The sequence below is a fragment of the Hippoglossus stenolepis genome, chromosome 4 (genome assembly GCF_022539355.2).
Source record: "Hippoglossus stenolepis isolate QCI-W04-F060 chromosome 4, HSTE1.2, whole genome shotgun sequence".
In the NCBI taxonomy this organism is placed as follows: Eukaryota; Metazoa; Chordata; class Actinopteri; order Pleuronectiformes; family Pleuronectidae; genus Hippoglossus; species Hippoglossus stenolepis.
Window position 1 is genome coordinate 13,142,622 of NC_061486.1, and position 21,265 is coordinate 13,163,886.

At 40.6% G+C, this 21,265-nt stretch overlaps 1 protein-coding gene across 3 annotated transcripts in view; it reads left to right on the forward strand.

Annotated features, from left to right (window-relative positions):
* limk1a (LIM domain kinase 1a) overlaps positions 1-21,265 on the forward strand; it is a 56,336-nt gene that overhangs the window by 15,729 nt on the left and 19,342 nt on the right. For 2 of the 3 annotated variants that reach the window (XM_035154918.1, XM_035154917.1), the window contains one exon: positions 11,298-11,436. In XM_035154918.1, coding sequence (XP_035010809.1) covers positions 11,298-11,436 — 139 coding nt within the window. Of the gene's footprint in view, positions 1-11,297; positions 11,437-19,830; positions 20,014-21,265 lie in introns of those variants that run through there. The other variant, XM_035154920.1, reaches the window with a different exon arrangement.

Here is a 21,265-nt window from a genome sequence, read left to right on the forward strand (position 1 = left end):
CAAAGACTGAATGCAATTGGTGCACCAGATCTTGTTAGGTTTCACAGTGAGGGTGAATACATATCTCAACACTTTCAGATTTTTATTTGAAATAATTGTAAATCCATGATATTTCACTTCCAAATGATGACTATTTTGTGTCATTACATAAACTCGATGAAATAAATTTTAACTGTGGTTATACCATGACAAAATGTAGAAATTCAAAGGGGGTGAATACTTATGCAGGCACTGTAGGTCTATGAGAAAATGAATAGGGTAATTCAATCTCTAGTTTCAAGTCTTCTTTAATACAGAATGATGTCCATTTTTTAAATTATGGTCCTATTAAGAGTCAAATAGACGTTAAAGCACAGAAAACATTGGGTCATGGATCCTGTGTGATTGACAGATACTACCGTGTGGGTGGGCGTGCTTTTATAGATGGTGCCTTACCAGAAACTGGTATCAATGTATTTATTGATATGGTACTGTACATGTCAGGTTTTCTGCATACACATTTGTTAGTCTGAATTTCTTTTTCACGGAGCTCTCATTGAGCCAGCTGCAGACATGAGTTGATGCACTTAGATATACTTTTATAAAAATCTATTTTCATGTGTGATTTTCAATCTACAGAAAAGTTAAGCTGTTAGATATTCAAGTAAAGTCTGTCATTTAAAAGAGAAATGAATATTCTCTTCTCACACTTCCTCTCTGTCTGCACCAGTGACTCCTGCTCCTTGTCACCGTGACGCCTCAGGGCCTCGTACCTGCTGATAACGTACAGACACGAGAAAGGAGTCGTCCTGTGTGTTGGCGCATTTGGATTAATCAGCCGTTCCCGGACTCTAACCTTTGGCTCCACTACCGTACTTTTAATCACACTGTGAAAATTCAATGTTGTCGCTTTTGGAGCAGATAGAGTCCAGACTTAAACCCTGAATATGATTAAAGAAAGGAAGATTAACGCCCTCGTTCTCCTTTGTGTTGAGTAGTCAGTCCTGTAACTGCAGGTTTGACCTTAATCGTTTAAAAAAATTAGACAGACTTTGACTTCATTCAAATTTGACATTTTATAAAAAAGCAGGCTTCAACTTCTTTTGCTTAGTTAAAAAACTGTTGGGAAACTTAAAGGGGAATTTCAGAATTTCTCAACCTAGGCCTTGTGTTTATATATGTAGTTGTTTAAATGAATGGTTATAATTGGTCCAGTAGATCGTATTTATTGGCAGCTGCAACATGGCGTCAGTGGATAAAATGTAGTCTTATGGGGCACGAGTCCACGAAAAGTGTTCATATCACCAATCAAATTATTATTCGGCATATTTGCATATTTTCACTTCAGGTGTGGTGCTATTGATCATGGACTGCATATGAAAATAGACATAGACTCCAGGTCTATATCGTGAATCCAATGTTAAGTACCTTAAACCTGTATTCTCTTAAATGATCAACCAGAGGGTGACTCCTCTGGTTGTGGAAAGTTTCTAAAGAAGTCCCTAAAAAATTACTTCTTACTTGATTCATAACATCAGTGAAAATGTTTAAAGGAGTTTATCGTTGTTTCAAGTCTTCTTCAACACATCATGATGTTTATTTTTCAGCACAGTATGCATCGGGGCGTGGATACCGCGTGATTGACAGCTAGTTTTGTCCAAATGGTGCAGTGATTGTTGCAGGTCACAAACCAGTGCGTGACATCACGGTTTCCACTTACTCTGGATGTAGATCAGGAAGTTTTAGTTTTAGTTTTAGTTTTAAAATGAAAACATATTAAATAACACTATGAATAGAGTTGATCTTTTAAAATACTTTTTTCACATCAGACATTTAAACTTGTTAAAGGAGGAAATAGCAGAGGTTTAAATTAAAACACTGACAAAGGCTTCACTGCATCAAGTGTCCCAGTAAGCGATGTGAGTGAGTGAGTGACCATCAACAATAGAGGAGATGTGGAACTGGCTGCTGTAAATGAAACAGCAGCAGCACAAAGAGAGCTGTTAGTGAATGAGGCCTCTGCTGTCTCTCCTGAATCCCAGAAAACAACACTCATGGTGGTTCCCAGAGCTCACTGAGACCTTTTATCATTTCCCCACAGTGAAACAAGTGTGAAGGGCCCAGACCGACTGTCCCGACAGTCAGTCAGTCCACGCAGCTTAACAATCACAAAGGAAACTGCTGCCGTGCACATCATTCACTCACAGTCTGCCAGTGCCCCTGTTTATCAGCTGAATAGACCAGCGAGCCTCGGATAAAGAGCGCGTCTAAAACATTTGTTCAGCAGAGCCCAGGCTACGCAGCTTGCAATTATTTCCACTGATTAAAATTCACAACCTGCTTTCCTCCGCAGCTTTTTGATTTATTTAGGAGCAGTTTAATTCTGGTGTCAGTGCCACTGAGCTTGAGTTTACCAATGTCAGGGGAACAGTAAGTTGAGGCTCTGTCAAGATGCTACAGGAAGTGGGTGTCCAACATGAAGGTTGCCCTGGTGTCACCATCAAGTCAGTCCAAGTCAAAAACAAAAGCAGCTTTGACCTGCAGGAACTAGCGTGACTAGCAGGTCAACAGTAAAATGAATTACCAATTAAAGCAAAACAATGTAACTTCTACTGAGCAACAGCGCCCTCTGCAGCCACACATGGTGGTTTTCATGTAGAAAAGAGTGTTTAAAATGTGTCATATTTTGACGGATCCACAGTTCAGCATTACTCTTGAATTTGTTGGATCTGATTCTGGCCATTTAATCTGCGACTATCAGTCAGTTCCACACTTCTCACAGGAGATTGCACCCACTCACCAAAGTTACATAGAGCAACAGCAGACGTTCAGGGTGATGAGTGGGAATGAAAGTTGCTCCATGCTCCATATTCACAGTCATTCAGCCATCAAACTCATTTTGAAGCTGCTGTTTGAAAGAAAACATTTGCATAGTGTTGCTTTAAACCAGTTGGATACTGAATATATGAAACAATAGAGTGGAATCTCTTTTATTGTCATTGCCCAGAGGACAAATTGAGCATCAGCCCTGTAGCTGTATTGACATAAATCAGACAGCAATAAAACAAATTATAAAAAATATATAAACATATTCAAATAATGTTTACATGTTTACAACAAAAGCAGTGAGGAAGCTTATTTCAACTTAAATTAAGGTAATAAGAGGCAAAAAAATGTTAATCTTGATTTGACTGCACCATTATTTAAAGCAACATATATCTGTATATGAAAATGTTGTGTTGAAGATAAACCCTTTACTCGTTTTTTATTTTGAATAGGTTATTTCCAATTGTAAATATAAATTTAATAATAACAGGGGGACAGTCTTAAGCCCGATTGGCTAAGGGAGTTCTTAGGGATTTTTTTGTAGAAGGCAATGAGGTAATGCCTCTTTATGTGGGAGGGTGACATCATCGTGGTGGCATTCTCCGTTGCCATGGGAAGGGGAAGGGGGAGGAGTGGGAGTTGGTTAAACGGGGGGCACAGAAAGGGAAGTGTGGGAACGAGATGGAGGTGTGTGTGTGTGTGTGTGTGTGTGTGTGTGTGTGTGTGTGTGTGTGTGTGTGTGTGTGTGTGTGTGTGTGTGTGTGTCTATAAGTAATAACAAAGGTGCTTATATCAGTACATTTTAACAGCAATTTATATACCAAAAGTTAATATATGTATAAATATAAATATATTTAGACATATGGGAACCACTGTGGTTGGATTTTTCCTCTGTTGACTTTATGTCGTAGACGTTATCTCATCGGAGATATGACCACTTCCTTGTCGTTTGCAGAGAAGATGTCACAGTGTCAGTTTTTCCTTCACGTTCTGTATCCGTCTGTTGTGTTAGACTCAGAGGTTCCTCTTTATTTTTAGTTCCAGCTTTTTTGCGGTAGAGACAAGATGCAACTTTTTACAGTCTGTGCAGAATCTCTGTTAAGGGTTAAAAATATTCTCTCCCACCAAAATGTTATAATTATTAGAAAAATTTCCACCATACATAGTATATTATTGTTTGTATATTTATTTCCCACTTTGCTCTGATTTAAAGAAGACTTCATCTTTAGAGTTCTATAAACTCTGCAATTCAAAACGATTCTTGAATTTGTCTCTTTGTTGCTACGAACAGTTCATCAGTCACCAAATGTAAATTCTCTACCTTCTACATTATGTATTTGTTTTCCACAGTCGTATTATAGATTTCTTGATGAGGATACTATCTTGTTATATTTGCCTGTGTATTAGTAATCCTCCTGTAAGTGGAAATCTTGGCTCTGGATGAGAAATCCTCGTCTATTTATGTCTCCCCAGAGGCGCAAGAGAGGGGTCTTCCCCAGACAATTTGCTGGTTTCTCAGCTTGACTTTCAGCCATCCGTGTGTGTGTGTGTGTGTGTGTGTGTGTGTGTGTGTGTGTGTGTGTGTACGTGTGTGTGTGTGTGTGTGTGTGTGTGTGTGTGTGTGTGTGTGTGTGTGTGTGTGTGTGTGTGTGTGTGTGTGTTCATCCCTCTTACCCACAGCCCCCCTGTCTTTTTCCCAGTGGTTGTATTTTCTCTTTGTCTGTGGGGGTTTCAGCTTCGCCAGCAGGTCCAGTAGCATTTGCTGAGCACTGGGACGGTTTCCTGCGGTCGGCACATTTGTCTCTGTCACGGTCAGACTCTCACACACTTGACGTTTACCGTCTGATTTTTCCTGATTGTACTGGAAGGCTGGGTCGACCAGTGTATCGACTTATTGATCCCAAGTACTCAAAGCATTTCTGCTGTCAGGTCTGCTGCCTCTGCAGACAGGAAGGAGATGGATGTCCTTCTGAGCTCCAGGCAGATGATGGAAAACTTAATATTTAATGAGTAGATGCACACATGTGCGTGTGTGTGGTGTGTGTGTGAGAGAGGTGTAGCTCCTCATAAATGTGCATCTGTCAGTTGGTAATGATTCTGCTCCACACCTCTGCCAGGACACACACCAGGTTTCCTTTTGACTCCACCTGCTTCCTGTAGCAGTGTCAGCCTACACGTCATTTAATGACCTATGGCTACATCTGTGTACACACACACACACAACACACAACACACACACACACACACACACACACACACACACACACACACACACACACACACACACACACACACACACACACACACACACACGCGCACACACACACACATCAGAAAACGCTGACCAGAACTGCATGATCAGCACGGTCTGTTTGGGAGTCAGGTTAAATTCTGGTTATATTTCACTGTGAGACATTCAAGGACACATCTGAAAACAGAGTGAATAAAAAAACTGCTTGTTTGTCCATTACTTTGTTCAAATGAGAGCTGCTGTGATTTTTTAATGGGTTAGCTGTTTGACAGAAATATAATAGATGATCTATTAATATTGAAATATATTTTGACAATCAATCAATGCCTTTATTTTTTAGCAAAAATAGTAAAACATTTTATGTTAAAGTTTTATTTAATAAAACAGGTCAATTTAAGACTTTACATTTGGCTTTGTGCAGTTGTAATGGACATATTTTCAATTTTTTATTTTTATTAGACTTTATTTATTAAAAACATATTCTCAAGATGAATTGATGGTCAAAACAGCTGTTAGTTTCTGCCCTGGTTCAGACTTGTAGTGTAGATATTTGTGTCATTCCTGTACTCTGCACAGTTTAGTGGAGCAGCTGCTGAGCAGATTCATGTTTCACACACACACACACACAGAGCTCTGAATGTCAGACCAGTTTCACCAACAGACGACATTTACCCCTAATTAATAATTAATTGTCCATCTCCATATCTGTCATTTATCTGTATGTGTGTGTGTGTGTTTCTGTGAGACGTTTGTCTCGTTCATTTTCACAGACAGATGACCCTGATTATATTTCATGCTGAATAATCTGCTGTTTATTATTCTTCATCAATAATCATTAGATCCATAGAAAACCAGAAATAGGAGCAAAAACTCATAATTATTAAATAAGTCATAATTCCTAAGAGACTTCTTTAATTGATCGGCTCTGTCTCATCATTGACCCTATTTAATTCATTACAATTTATGACAAATATAAGTAAGACATCGTCATATTGTAAAAGCTGGAACCCAAAACATTTTCACATGTATGCTTTAAAAATGAATGAATTATTAGAATATTGTCACAGATGAATTAATTTAGTTTTAATTGTATTTTAAACACATAAACACATTGTAATTTAAATGTGCTGGAATGTAATTTGTTGTACATGCTGAGTGGTCAGAGGTGAAGGCAGATGTCATCACCTGTGTGTCCTTATGTCTTGTTGGATATATTTATATTTTCATCAGATTCAGCAGTTCAGTCCCTCAGGGGCTTTGACTCCTTCATTCCTTCTCTCAGACCTGCTGCTCCCGGTTCATTCATATCAGCGGGGACAAGTTAATCATGTTCGGTATTGACCTGGGTCAGACGTCAGCCTGATGAATAGACGCGGAGTCGTTCAAAAACACATCACATCATGAAACTGTCCAATTAGATAAATGAGGGAATAATAAATATGAATAATGCCAGACTAATACAGAGCAGCATGTGGATCATTTATCTGGTGTGTTAACCATTTCAACTCTACAAAGACACACACAAATATCTATGCAAAAAATATCTATAAATATATAAAAAATAATTTTAAATATTGTTATTATGTATAGAATATAAAATATATATGTCCACACAGATTAAATATATAATCATAATACTGATACATTTTTTTCTTTATAAAATGATCTTAGGTGAATTTTTACCTCCACCAAGAATGTAATGTTTTCACCCCTGTCCATTGTTGGTTTGTAAACAAGATTAAATAATGGTGCGGTTTCAGATCGGGGGATCTAAGAATCTTTTCACTGTCTTCAACATTGAGAGATAGGGTGATTTTTTCCAGCCTTTTTCCAGGGAATAATTAATGAATCTTGTTAAATAAATTAAGCACATTTTCGGCACTGATCCCATTTGCAGCTTGATTGAATCTAAGGGGACTGTTGGGCCTTGGCGGAGGTGTGTGCTCTACTGAGTGACATTGTAAGATTTCATGTGCTATTTTACCTTGTGACTTCTAAAACATCTTTTTCTCCACCTCGTCATGTTACATATTTTGTGAGAGTTGATTTTGCCCGATGTTTACTTATATTATTCTGGTGAAATAGGTGCAGACATGGTGAAATATTCCTATATCTTACAAAAAAAATTGTTCCTGGCCTGCTGCCTGTCTCACACTGACCTAAATCTCACAGATTCTCTTCCAGATAATGAAAAGTACCTTTCACAGATTATAAACACCGAGTAAGTGAATGTGACAGCACTCAGCTGGAGTCAGATGTTTTAGGTGAGAGGTTGAGGAAAAGGCTGCTGGCTTTTGACCTGGAAAAAAGGAATTTATTACTCTGTCAGACATTTTGAGCTAATTCCATCAGGGATTTGTCTCATCTGCTCCGTCACTGGTTGTTTCCTGACCCTCAGGGGATACAGCTGGCTCTCACAGCGTCTGCTCCCTCTCACTTGTTATTTATGTCCGAGCAACTTGTGACTTTTTTATTGTCTCCAAGGTCATTGTCTCTTAAATCAACCATCTTTTATTTTCTTTACTCTCTACCCTTTCTTATAATGTGTTTTCCATATAGCCTCACAGATATTCTCTAACTCGTTCCTCTCTGTGTGTTCACCTTGAACTTCAGTTTTCCTTGCTAAGCAAAGGGACATGCATTATTTAGTTTTTCTCTGCTTTGGATTTTTTCATTTTTGCACGGTGAGGTGCCACGGCTTAGCAGAGTGTAAGAAACTGATTTTGGGAGCATCATAGCAGAGTCTTTCACACTGATAATCCTCTTACACGTCAATGCTCATCCACACACAAACTCAGTCGCACAAAAATGCCCAAATCTGAGCACACAAAACCACACATTGACACACACTAAATTTGTATTGTGGTTTTCCTTCATTTATGGTTTGAAACTGTGTGTTTCTGGGTTTTTTCTTTACTTCTGAGACAAGATTATTGTCCTGAAGGCAGATATTTTTGCATTTCCATCTGGGAGTCACTAATGTATTCACCCATATCTTTAATCCTCTGCTGCCACTCCCAGCTCCAAGAGACGCACGCTTCCATGAAGGAGCTAAACCTCAGTGCATTAAAATCACTCTGTGTGTGTGTGTGTGTGTGTGTGTGTGTGTGTGTGTGTGTGTGTGTGTGTGTGTGTGTGTGTGTGTGTGTGTGTGTGTGTGTGTGCAGAGTGTCTGCATGCACATTTAACTGCAGCTACCCTCCCAGGTAAGGGTTTTGCAGGGTTCTACAGGTGTGTGTGTGTGTGTGTGTGTGTGTGTGTGTGTGTGTGCTTGCAGTGAAGGACAGTTATTGAGTGGCACAAAGAGCCAAGTGAGTAGTAGATGACTTCTGAAAGCCTTGACCCACTTCCAAGTGTCCTCCTCCCCCCGCTCACCCAAACACACTGCAACACACTGCATACCAGAAGCTGCTCTGCTACAATCTGCTGAGTTGTGGTGAAGCTCTGCACCCAGACACTGGAGGGAGAGGGTGTGTCTGTGTGTGTCTATGTGTCTAATAAATAAATTGGGTCTGTATGTACTGCAAGGTCATGTGTATATTTGTATGTGTGTGCAAGACTGTGGGGTCTTGCACACACACAAAGTCATATTGAGTGGTTTACCAGTTGTTACTTTACTAACCAGACACAAACATGTTTTACTGCAGAGTGGATGTGACTCTATAGATTTTATTCATATTCAACCGCCTGCAGAACAGAGTGTGAGTGAGAGCTGCAGCTAATTATTATTTTAGTATGGATGATCCATTGATTATTTTTCCAGTAACTGACCAAGCAATATGTCAATTGAATATTAACAAAGTGAAATTGTGCATTGCAGTTTCTTCTTTTGTCAGCAGTCCTAAATCCAAATGTTTCAAATAAGACAAAGAAAAGTACCACAAACTCAGTCAAAGAGATTAATTCCAGCACTGTGTATAAAACTAAGTGATATAAAGACAAAGTATATGAACTATAGTAAATATATTAAACAACTTTGATGGAAGTAGTTTTAACATTCATGATGAGTTTCATGATGACATTTGTATTTTAGGCTCAGATCTGAGCTGACTACATCAATATGTTACCTTTTGGGGTTTATTTCATCCAGCAAGTGTTTCTGCAGCAACCTGTGATGTGTCACAGCCAGAGTGAGTCATGGTCGATACGGTTTACGTGCACGCTCACTGTTAAAGGTTGACTTTGTTCAATTGTTGCCAGGTTTTAACTCAATCCGTCAGAAAATATGTAGACCCACTGATGGGCGGTTAGGGTTAGGGTTAGAGTTTTTGTAGTGCAATTACTATATCTGATGCTATAACATTAAATAAAATGAAATATTGCAAAATAATGTTAAATAAATGAAGTTTAAAAATGCAACATATCTTCAGTCTCTTCAGTAAGTCAGAGCCACAGGACATTTTTTCATCCCTACACCGCATCCAGACACCAGGAACCACAAAATGTTACTAAAATGAGTAAATTAAAATGTTGGACAGTGGGCACAAGAGAAAACTGGGATGATTTGTGGGATGAGATGAAATATTCTGCTCCACACCCTCTTCATATGTTAGAGCAGACAGGGCAGCTTTTAAGATGATGTGAGGTAAGCTCTGCTGTGGAGGTCTACAGACACTCACTCACACACTCACTCACAGATTTAGTCAGATTACAAACATGCACACACAAGCCTGCAAACACGTAAGCAGGGCATTGACTGATTAATGAATGATGTGTACATTATAGACCAGGGGATTAGCACACATTTAGATTTATGGACAGATGCAGAGTAAATGTGGCATTTGCAGATAGAGACACGATGTCTGGTCAGTGAGGTTCTACCTGCTGGTTCAGTTTAAACCTGCTGAGTCCAACAAAAGCTCCTGGGACACATGAGTCTGTATGGTCGAGCTTGTTGTGTCACTGCAGAGTCAATATAAGACTAATAAAACTCCTCCCTGATGGTCATGTTTGTGCACATATGCACTTTGTGTAACCGTATCCTTTATCGTGGTTCCCATTAGCCTTCACAAAGTGTTCTTTCTTCCTGTGCTCTACATATTGATGCCATGTTTAACCACTAAACATGACAGTCCCTGTGGTTGTCAGAGTAAATACACACACTCTGAAACTGAAAAGCATGTTGGTGTAGTCGTGCACCACAATGATATTGTTGTGTTGTGTGTTTTGGTGTGATCTCATATGTTCCACGTCAGCTGGGCTGGTGTGTGACAGACACTAAGGCCCAATCCCATTTCACCCCTTCTCCCTAGCTCTTAGCCCTCCCCCTCCATTTGGCGTGTAGGCGTAGTGTGTCTGGATACTTGTTGGGATGGAGGGGAAGGGCCAAGTGTTCGGCCTTACAGCCCTCGAAACAGAGATTATTCAGACCCACTGAAAGAAATAGATATTCGAGATCTCAACAATGTTATTACAATAACAATACGGGATTTGTCATGCAAAAAAAGATCGCCCAAGAGTGCTAGCGATCTTTTTTTTAAGGTTGTTGTGAAAAAAATGACCATAATACATTGAAACGATATAAAATTAAGATATTACAATCATTATTGTAATTTTTTAATCCTTATTAATGGAGAAATTGCTACATTTGTGGGTCTCTCTCACAACTTGCCGGTGATTCTGGGAAACCCCTTGGTTTGAAGTGAGGGTCTGAAAAATCTTTGTTTCATGGGCTATGCCCTAACACTTGGCCCTACCCCTTCATCCCGACAGGTATTGGGACAGCCTACCCCCACACGTGAACGTGCAAAACGAAGGGGAAGGGCTAAGGGCTAGGGCCTATGGGTGAAATAGGATTGGGCCTAAGAGACTTTTATCACCATGAAAGCTATAATTTGTGGCCCTGCAGGGCGTCATTAGGAGGGTTAGAGCTGGGTTTACAGAGTCCAGTACAACGTAATACAGTGTTGACACAAAAACGACTTCATCTGGTTCATTTTAAAGGTCCTAACTGATAATTAGTGATGGAGGGATGATGCTTGCCACCTTGTTTCTGCTGTTTTTGCCAAAAGAAATGTTACAGGGCAGCTTAATAATACCTGAGATCAGCCATTTACTTGATTAATGAACAACTGATCAACTAATATTCTGATCAGTAAATTGAATTAGAAATATTTTCTGGTGGATGTTGACCTGAACCCTAACACTTCTGCTGGAATGCCTGGATTTGTATGTGTCTCTCGTATGATGATGATTTTATCCTCAAATACCTAACTGCTCTCTGCCTCTTCTCTCCTGTCAGATGTTGTGAGTGCAGCGCCTCGCTGTCCCACTGGTATTATGAGAAAGATGGACGGCTTTTCTGCAAGAAGGACTACTGGGCCAGGTTTGGGGAGCTGTGCCACGGCTGCAATGATCCCATCACCACCGGCCTCATCATGGTAAGAGGATCTGTCCGCTGACTCTCCTTTCTCATCACCTCCCTGCTTCTTTGTCTGCTGATGAACCTCGAGTCACAGCTCGCAGCTGCGACACACAGACACCGATAAATTTACAGCCTCACATACATACGTGCGTGTCGGATCGGTGCCAGACCTGTAACTGACCCTGATTCCTTTGACTGCTTCGTCAGCTTAATTTACAGACCACCGGTGAACGTCAGAGCTGTTGATGTGTGTGGTTGTTGTGACACAGGAGAACACAGAGGTTCTGAATAGATGTGGCTGCAGCAGCGGAAAAACAGATAAACAATAGAGTCGACCTCTGTTGATAAGTGCTGCTGCATTATAGACAAGACGAGATACCGGCTTCACAGGAGAGTTGTGTCTATTTGTTGATTAGTTGTTGAATCACACTCATTCAAAGCTTGAAGCAACAGATTAATACTGAATGTCAGTCTACTAGAATATTTATTCAAGGCCACTCAAGGCCAGTTGGAGCACAAGTGAAGGTGCAATGTGTTTTTTGTCGAGTAGATGTTTATATTTTTGTGTTTGTAGAGATGTATGTATATATAAAGTTGGACGATGCATCTCCACTTCCTTCCACCGTCCACAAATGAAGCCAAAATATCCCAGATACGAACGTTATGACAGTCTGCACAGTAGTGAAGTCCCGTCGATATACATGCTCGACCGATAAAGATTTGGTCTCGGCTGTCAATCATATTGAGTTTTTATGGCATCAAATAACTAAGAAAAAATGCATTTGACCAGTACATTGACTTTTTAGTTTGCTCCATGTCACATCCATTAAACTGGAGGAGGTTGGGTTAATGACCTGTACTGGAGCCAGCCACCAGGGGGTGATCAAGACATTTTGGCTTCACATTTGGGGTGCAGTCTATGATTCCAGGTTTTCACTGTTAATCATCTGTCTTTTCTTTGTCTTGTCTCATGAAAAACAAAACGTGTGTGTGTTCTGGAGCATATAATCAGACTAAAGGGGGATTTGAGGAATAAAACTTGAGCTCCTATAATTAATTTATCAATGAATCCATTAATTTAGGAAGTAATCAGCAGATTTATTGGACATGAAAATACAAAATAACACTTTTTACCAATAATGTCATGCACGCTACTAAGCATAATCCTGGTATTGACAGCCCTTAATGTTTTTAAATGTTCATCTACACTTTTTGGGTGAAAAGTGGCAGAACACCAGGATCCTGCTGCTCAACACATTTCACTACCTGACAGAGCAGATGTTCTCAATGTTATCTCAGCCAAAGACCCCCTACAAGATTGAAAATAGACCAGAGACCCCCTCATGTGTATCCCTTGGAGTAATTTCATAAAGCCTATTTATTTAACACTTTGTTGTATTAAAAATATGTTCACTGTGTCAGCACAGGATACCCAAACTTCACCATCATTTTCAGGGATAAATCTGGAAACCTTTCACAGAAACTGGTTTGCTGTATTTAGGAATGTGGTCAGTGTGTAGAGTTGATCCATGTTCAACAGCAGCAGGATTTATGACTCCCTGCTCATTCATCACTGCGAAAGCTTACACAGCCGGGCCGTGGTATTCATCGTGGTATCCACCCGTGAGGTAAAATTAGAATTATCAGCCGTGGCAGCAGACAATAGGAAAACTGTGTCAGCTGCGTGTGGAAATATGTGAAGCTCATATTCTGGAAAACTACCGCCTGTCTACTTTGCATGAAGCGCACATGACAGGGAAATTATTCAGAGTGCTATTTGAAGTGGGATTTTACTTAAATTATATACATTTGCATTTCAATTATATGCAACAAAATATAAAGGCTGTTGTTAAAATTCCATTTAGAGTCTTTAGTTTTGACCAGTTGAGGTGATAAACTGTTTCTAAAGCCTCGAAAACCCAGAATATTGATTAAAAGAACAAATGCATTGAATGGTTGTGCTGCTCTGATAGAAGAAACTGGTTTAAAATAAAAAGAGTCTATTATTTGAACATAAAACTGGTTTCTCTGACACTTTTCCTCCAGGTCAGATTCTGCAGGCCTCATGTGTCATGGTCACGATGAACACAAATTATTCATGGCTCTATGTGTGTGTGTGTGTGTGTGCGTGCGTGCGTGCGTGCTTTATCACACTGTTTCCAGACAGCTTGCCCTTTGCGGTGCAATCTCAGTAATGAAACATGTAGGAGACTCTAAAGTGAATTGGGTGGAGCGATGGCTGCTGCACCACTTCTCCTCTTCTTCCTCCTGTCTTTCCTGCTTTATTTCTCCTTTTACAGTGCCACAGTGATTGACTATCTCTGCAGTTACACTTAAGTAAATCTGAGATCTGGCAGCCAATCGGGTCTTAGTGCCAAAATGGCCGCAGCAGCTGTGTCACAGTGTAGACGTTCAGACAGAGGTCAGCGGCCTGCGTCTGTGCCACACCCAGCGGAAGGAGAAGCAGTCACTCTGATGGCCGTGCAGAGCAGCAGGGAAACACGATCCTATATTTTTGAAATACTCTGATGCGACTGCACCTGAAGAACTCTGCTGTCACAGTCAAAGACTTCATGCAGTGATGAGTCAGGATCTGCAGACACACAACTGATGGTCGGCCATAGAAACATTAATGTGAGAAGAGGAAAGTAAGAACGAGCTGTGTTTGCATTTCATGGGATTTCATTTCAAGCTTAGCCTTTAAAATGTTTGCAAAATGTTTTCTAATCGTTTTCTCTGCACTTTTGTTAAAGGATTTTTTACTTAAAACCACCAAGGTTATAAATTTGCTACCATTTAACTTTGAGTTTGAGCTCTTTTCTTGGCTCAGGCAGCTGCGGCTCAGGAGGTAGAGTTGGTCGTCCACTAACCAGAAAGTGGGTGGATTGATGCCCGGCTCCTCCAGTCTCTAGGAGACGTGTCCTTGGGAAAAACCCTGAGCCAACAAATTGCCCCTGATAGAAGTGTGTGACTGTTTTTGACAGATTGTTCTCTTATTGAAGGTGTTGGTGTATTCTGTACGTTTTCTCAGGAACTGCAGCTGCTCTGTGGATGGAGCCATTGTGTGTGTGTGTGTGTGTGTGTGTGTGTGTGTGTGTGTGTGTGTGTGTGTGTGTGTGTGTGTGTGTGTGTGTGTGTGTGTGTGTGTGTGTGTGTGTGTGTGTGTGTGTGTGTGTGTGTGTGTGTGTGTTTGTGTGCGTGTGTCTGTCAGCAGCTATAACCTCCAGTAAACAGGTTGTAATTCAGTCAGTGGATGTTACTCAGTTATTTACGACCTTTACTGTGACTGATTTACTTACTGAACACAGCTTTACCTACTGTAATTTCTCTTCTCCAGTCCCTCCGACACCTTCGTCTCCACTCTCAGTTTAGAGTCATTCAGTTTTTCTGTGAACGACTAACGGCTGAGAGTCAGCTGATGAACGCAGCAAGTCGAACCTGTGTAAACATGATCGACACAACATGAGTTTGTATTTATTTTTTTAACGTGCAAAGACCGTGAGGATTAATTAGCATGGGTTTCGTTTGATTGTGAACTTTAAGATGGAGTTTGATCCCTGAGGAGACCCAGTCAAGGGCTCATTGTTTGGAGTTAGATGAGTGGAAAAAACGAAAAGAAAAGAATTGAAAAGTGTAGGATTAACTTCTGGAATCCTGAGAAACAAAGTGGATCAAAGTGTAGATATTTGACATGTGTGAGGCTGAGTTATGAAAGTAAACATTTCTGTGACCGTCCTCTGTGCAGCACTGAACCTCTAGTTGTTTGTCCATTAGGTCTTATTCTTGTTAGGACATGACCAGTTATGAATTTGCTGTTTGCAATGTCATCATGACAGAGCTTTTACAAAAAACTTCCTCCTGTCGGATGGTTCTGGTTCAGCTCTGACTGGAATCAAATAAAATCTCGGGGACTTTCTGTTTTTCTCTCTTTGTTTCACAGATTGCAACACAGAAACAGCTGCAGGTGAAATCCAAGACGTTTCCCTTAAATCAAAAGTGTTTATGAATCAAGGAGTTTTGTTTGGCAACATGTTAAATACAAATCACATGTTCTGAATGTTACACCATGTGTGTTCCCCTCATGGCGTCATTAGGAGTTATTGTTGTTGGTTTCAGTTTGGTTGACACTATTGGATTGTTTCATTTGGAGCCCGACAGATGTAGAGTTTTGGGGACAGATGCCGATACTGATATTAGGAAATACAAAATTCTGATATCGATATATCAGCCAATATATACGTCTACCTACTAATTTAAGAAATCTGTCTGTTTATCTCAAGAAGTGTTCATCTTATCATATTCATACTTGTCATGTGTATTGTTTAAGGCTCAAAAAAGTGCAGAGTCGAATAAAGAAAAACATTTGACCATTATTTAAGCTGTTTAAGAAAAATAAATGTAACTGAGGTTCATTATTTTACAGTTTAACCATAAACTTTATTATAAATGACTATAAGTAGAAAGAAAAGACAAATATTAACCAAATACAGAGACCTTGAATTAAGACTGAATTGGACTCTAGCTGCTTTTGTTTATGGTTAAAAAACATTTACAATAGTGTCATGTTGAAAAAATTATAAAATGGAATACATACAGTAAAGAAAACATGAACATCGTGGGGGGTGATTGTCATAAATAACAGATCTGACCTGGTATGAATTCATGAATGAGAAAGTTTAAATGTTTGTTTGTTTAAAAAATGTGCAAAATCATGATTTTTATTTATTACCTGGTGTTCACACTAGATACACACTTGATATATTGTATGTCACGTAGTTGGTCTGTTTATTAACTTCAGGTAATTTCAAATTTTAACACTCCAACCTGTTGTTTCCCTTTAATATTTTAAGGTCTCGCCCTTACTATTTAAAGTGCCATGAGTTAATTCATGTTGTGATTTGGCGCTATACAAATATAATTTAATTGAATGAAGCAGTCCAACAGTTAAAGAGAGTGTGTAAGGTTCAGTGTTGTCTTTCGTCACTTTGCTCTCTGACGTTATGAGTGGTAGAGGAACAGAAATACTTATGGGGGTTGATGGCGGAAAGTCCCAGATTATAAAGTGAACTTCTTCAACTCCCACTGGTGTGGGGTAGCACTGTGATTAAGAATCTGCCAGTTTGTTTTGGTAAACACATGCTGATTGTTAGTGCCTCTTAGTAAAGACAGGCGTGTGTAATAAAATGTTGGGAAAGGTTATTTGTTACAATCTGTGTTGCTTGTGATACTGTCGTCTTAGCAACCGGATCAGCTGTTGATGATCTCATCTGTGGCGTGAAACACAGCAGTGATTCTAGTCTGAACACAGCGCTCTGTCTTACTGTGGAAAATTGTTTAGGAATACTTAGGATCAGGGATCCTTTCTTTAAGTTGCCTCAGGGAGGTGAGGATTAGATAAAGAGGGAGGATGCAGCTGCCGAGGCCTCTGTGCCTTGCTCGAGGACACTTCAGCTGGATGACTGCATGTTCTAAAGGGGGTTTGAACTTAAGGTTGTCTGTTTTGCAATCAGTGATCTTCAGCTAAGTATTTGTACCTTCACCTCTTTCCAGTGTGGAAACACTGACAAAAGCAGAAGCCTCACTGGGCTGAAATCCCCCCTGTGGTATGACTGTGGGCTGCTGGTTTCACTTCTGATCTGACTGTCAGCCAGCAGGTCTGATGAAACTCAACATTTGGTTTTGATATAAAGTTAAAATAGGTACAGGAAGTAAACTGCAGTGTACCCCAGGTTCAGATAGTGAACATAAAGCCACCGATATCACCTTTCACTGTTTCACTTTTCTCAATTTGAAGGTTGTAGCTTTAAAGTCGGAGCCACTTTGTTTAAGAATCGAGATGTAACATTAAAGGCTTAAACACAATGTTCAGTGGCCAAAGTAGAAAATATTCATTTAAGTTATTTAAAGATATAATATGTAACAATCCTTTATGTTATATATGTTTTGACTTGTGTACTTCTATCCAAAAAGTTTCCAAGCAATGTTCAAACCCATAGAAATCCCAAATTGAATCAGTGGTAAAAGGTCGGTTCATTTGGTCGCCTTTTAGTTGCATCATATCCGCTTTACCCATCTCTGCTATAACTTCCGGGGCAAACATCGTATGCTGAAGACTCATTTCTTGTTTTCACGAGCTTGTTCTTTCTGTCACTACCCAGAGCTTGTGATCATAGGTCAGGGTTTGAACGTTGATCGACCATTAAATCCAAAGCTTTGCCTTGTGGCTCAGCTCCGTCTTTACCACAACAGTCCGCTACAATACTGTTGACGCCACGCCGACCCGCCTGTCCATCTCACGCTCCATCGTCCCCTCACTAATGAACAAGACCCTGAAATACTTAAACTCCTTCACTTCATGTCCAGTGTCACTGTTATTGTTTACAGTGTAGTTGTATCATCTGCTTGACCTTTACCCTGAAGTTGCAGGCAGTTCACAGAGTGCATGTGACCATCTATTAATATCTGAACCCCTAGCACGGCCCTGTGAGTTATGGGAGGGGTTAACACTTCTATGCAGGACATGTTTGGGACATGAGCAAAGTGAGACAACAAGGGCAAGAGAGACGGAGTCAAAGAGGAGAGGGCGAAGGAAAGAGTGACGGAGCAGCGAAGATGAAGCTGGGAACAGAGACTGAACGAGGAAGGAAAGGAAGCAAAGGACAAATAAATATCATATCATATGTCTTAAAGGTTTGATGTGTAACTTCCAGAACACCCTTATTATGAATGACATCTGGCTGTTCAGTATGCAGTCATCATCCCGTAGCACATGATCACACTCCTGAGGTTGGCAGAAGCTATTATCCAAGACATTGGCTAAAAGCGTGGCGTGAAAACAAGAAACAACACGTTGATAGATGAGATAACTAAATTCCCACTGTTAGTATAGTTTGACTTTAAGACTGTAGACACACTATTTGACTCCTCAGTGTTGGCACAGCACTAAAAGAAAGTGACAGGTGAGAGGTAGTTTGACGAACATAGTCTTTTTCAAATAGGATTTATAGAATAATATCATTATGGTGTTGGTCACATTCCCTTCAGCCTTCAGAGTTTGTGTTGATGTCTGTGTCGCGCTGGCAGCTGTTTGTTGATATTAAAGGTCTCTATTTCTAGGCTAATGTGTTTCACACTGTTGGCGCTGTAGAGGACTAGCACTTGCTATTAATGAATAACGAGGCACTGTTGTGTCCAGTCTACCCTGAAGAGGGCCTATTATTACCTTCTGTATGATAAATATGTCGATGGCTGAAACGTTTGTCAATACAGACAGATAGATGGATAGATGGATAGATGGATAGATAGATAGATAGATAGATAGATAGATAGATAGATAGATAGACTCATCTCCTATGTCATCAAAGGAGCCTAAGCTATAAGAATAAGAAGAATAAGCTATAAAAGAATATAGCAAAGAAACACCCAGCCATGCATGAAATAACACAGGAAATGTTACAGGTCATTTTTGACCCATGTTGTGCATTAGAAGGGATTCGCATAGGGTCAAAGGGTTAACATATTCAGAGTAATCACCTGAACAACTAAACTCAACGGTGCAGTAAACCGGGGAAAAGACCACAATGGCACAAGAGATGAATGACCAACAGCTGTATCTTACAGAACTGAGGGCAAAGGAGAATGGAGAGAAGAGCAGACAAGAACTGCCGAAGATGAAAGAAATGTTCATCATGAACGATGACTATCAGGAACCCAGTGAGGAAATAGCAACAATAAAAAATGAGAAAAAGGTGGCAGATGACTCTATAATTCTAGAACTCAGACAAGAGAAAGATAATCTGCTAAATCTAAATTGGAGCTCTTTGAATTGCTCGTACAGTAGCAGACTTTCAGTGCTGACCTCAATATCCAGCTCTGCGAAAACAAAAAGACTCTGCTGAGTTTGAGATTGGTTAAACAAGACAGAATTGCTGCGTTTTAGGTGGCGCTGTTGAGACATTTTGCCACGCCCATTTCGAGTTACTCCAGAATACGTACATTTTCATCATACCTGACGCGCCCGCGAAGTTTGGCGAGTTTTCGAGTATGTTCAAGCCGTCAAAAATGCGATTCATTTTCCTGAATAATCAAACGAACTCCCCCTGGTAACATCCCATAAGTGAAGCATGTGACTGTGTAGTTATCATTGGTTTCAAAATGTGATTGCAGCATGGGAGGTGAGAAGGGGTGAGGAATTTATTGAAGAAACCAGGGGGTTGGTGGCGGGGGCGGTAGAAGCCGCTAGCCGGCGCGTGTGCAAGAGTGGGCGGGGCCAAACAGGAAACGATGAGGTCATAGTAAAAGTGAGGTTGGAAGAAGGAGGAGGAGGGAGGGTGTAGGAGGAGGAGTGTCAGTGGTTCAGAGATGAGCTCAGCTGCAAAGGCGTTGACTCTCTCTCTCTCTCTGTCTCTCCCTCCCTCCCTCCCCTCAGAGCAGTGTCTCTCTGCCAGTGTTTTGTTGTGACAGTGGGGGAATCGGCCGCCTCACTAGAATGAGCTAGAGAAGCGAGGGAGAGACGCCGGCTCTTGCTGACATGGTGGGAGACTTGTTTTACTGGAGCTTCTGCTGTCTCAGGCTTTGGAAAAGGGAAAAGAAGGTAAGGATGCTCACTGATCACTGCTGCTGATGATGATGAGGATGAGGATGATGTTGATGATGCTGCTCTGGGTTGCCGGGTGTCCTCTGGGCGATGTACAGTCATGCATGAGCCGGCGAGGAGGCCGGGAGGCAGTTAATCTCAGGGGATGAATGACATGGTTTGCTGGTTGCTTTTGCAGACTCTCCTCCCATCTTTCTATCTTTCTGTTTTTAACTTTAAAGCTGAAGCTGAACCATGTTGCTGTACGCTGCTGTGTTGTGTGTCCCTTTAAACTGGGGAACTATATTACTGCGTTGTAATTACAGATCTCTTCCTCTTTTTTTTGCTTTTGCCCCAGTTTTTTTCGTCTTTTCTTCATGTCATGAAAAACTGATGAGCCATGGCACGCGTGCTATTTTTAGAGAGCATTCTTCCTACAGATAAAAGCTAGACTCAAAGTGTGTGATCACATTCAGGGACAGAGAAACGCGGTTGTCATGTTTAATAGCTGTGTCACAGCAGCGTGTTATTTTTATTCACCACCTCCGGTACATTCATGTCACACTGTGACTGATTTCCTCATCTGATGACAGTGAATGTGAGGCTCACAGAGACGAGGAAACACATTACCAGCGTTTCTAAAGCCTGTGGACAGTGGTACTGTATGTTTGGAGCAGGAGGGGGTTTTCCTTTCAGAGAGCATGAATGTGGATCACTGTCCTCGCTCTGTCTCAGTCTCTCAGTCTAATTGTATTTGCCTAAATGATGTCTGCTGTAGCTTGAAGGTCTATAAGGACTTTTGGCCATCAGGCTCTTTTTCTTTCTCACTTTATTTCTCTTCAAACCACCACGACAGCAGCTCTACTACATTTCGATCTGGCAATCGTAGGAATTCCCTTCCACACACTTCTGGAATCTGACCCAGTTGTAGCTCTCTCTCTCTCTGGGGAGTATCAGGTACCTGGTGCACATGTTGTTTTTACTATTTCTTCATGAGGTCATTTTTTTAAACACATTTTCCAGCTGTATGAGTTGATTCTCAGACACATATGGACTTAGTTTTTTGAGTTGACGTAATGAAGGAGGTCAGTACATCAACCAGGAGGCTACGGAGAGCCAGATCTGTCTTCATTTAGTGAGGCCATTCAGAAGCACCCACAGCCGTGTTGATATGAGGTCATTGTTCCACATTTAGCAGAAGCAGACTGAAGTCACAGGGTCGGACTGGTGTTAATAGATGTGGAGGATGAGGTCCTCCTGAGTATAAATA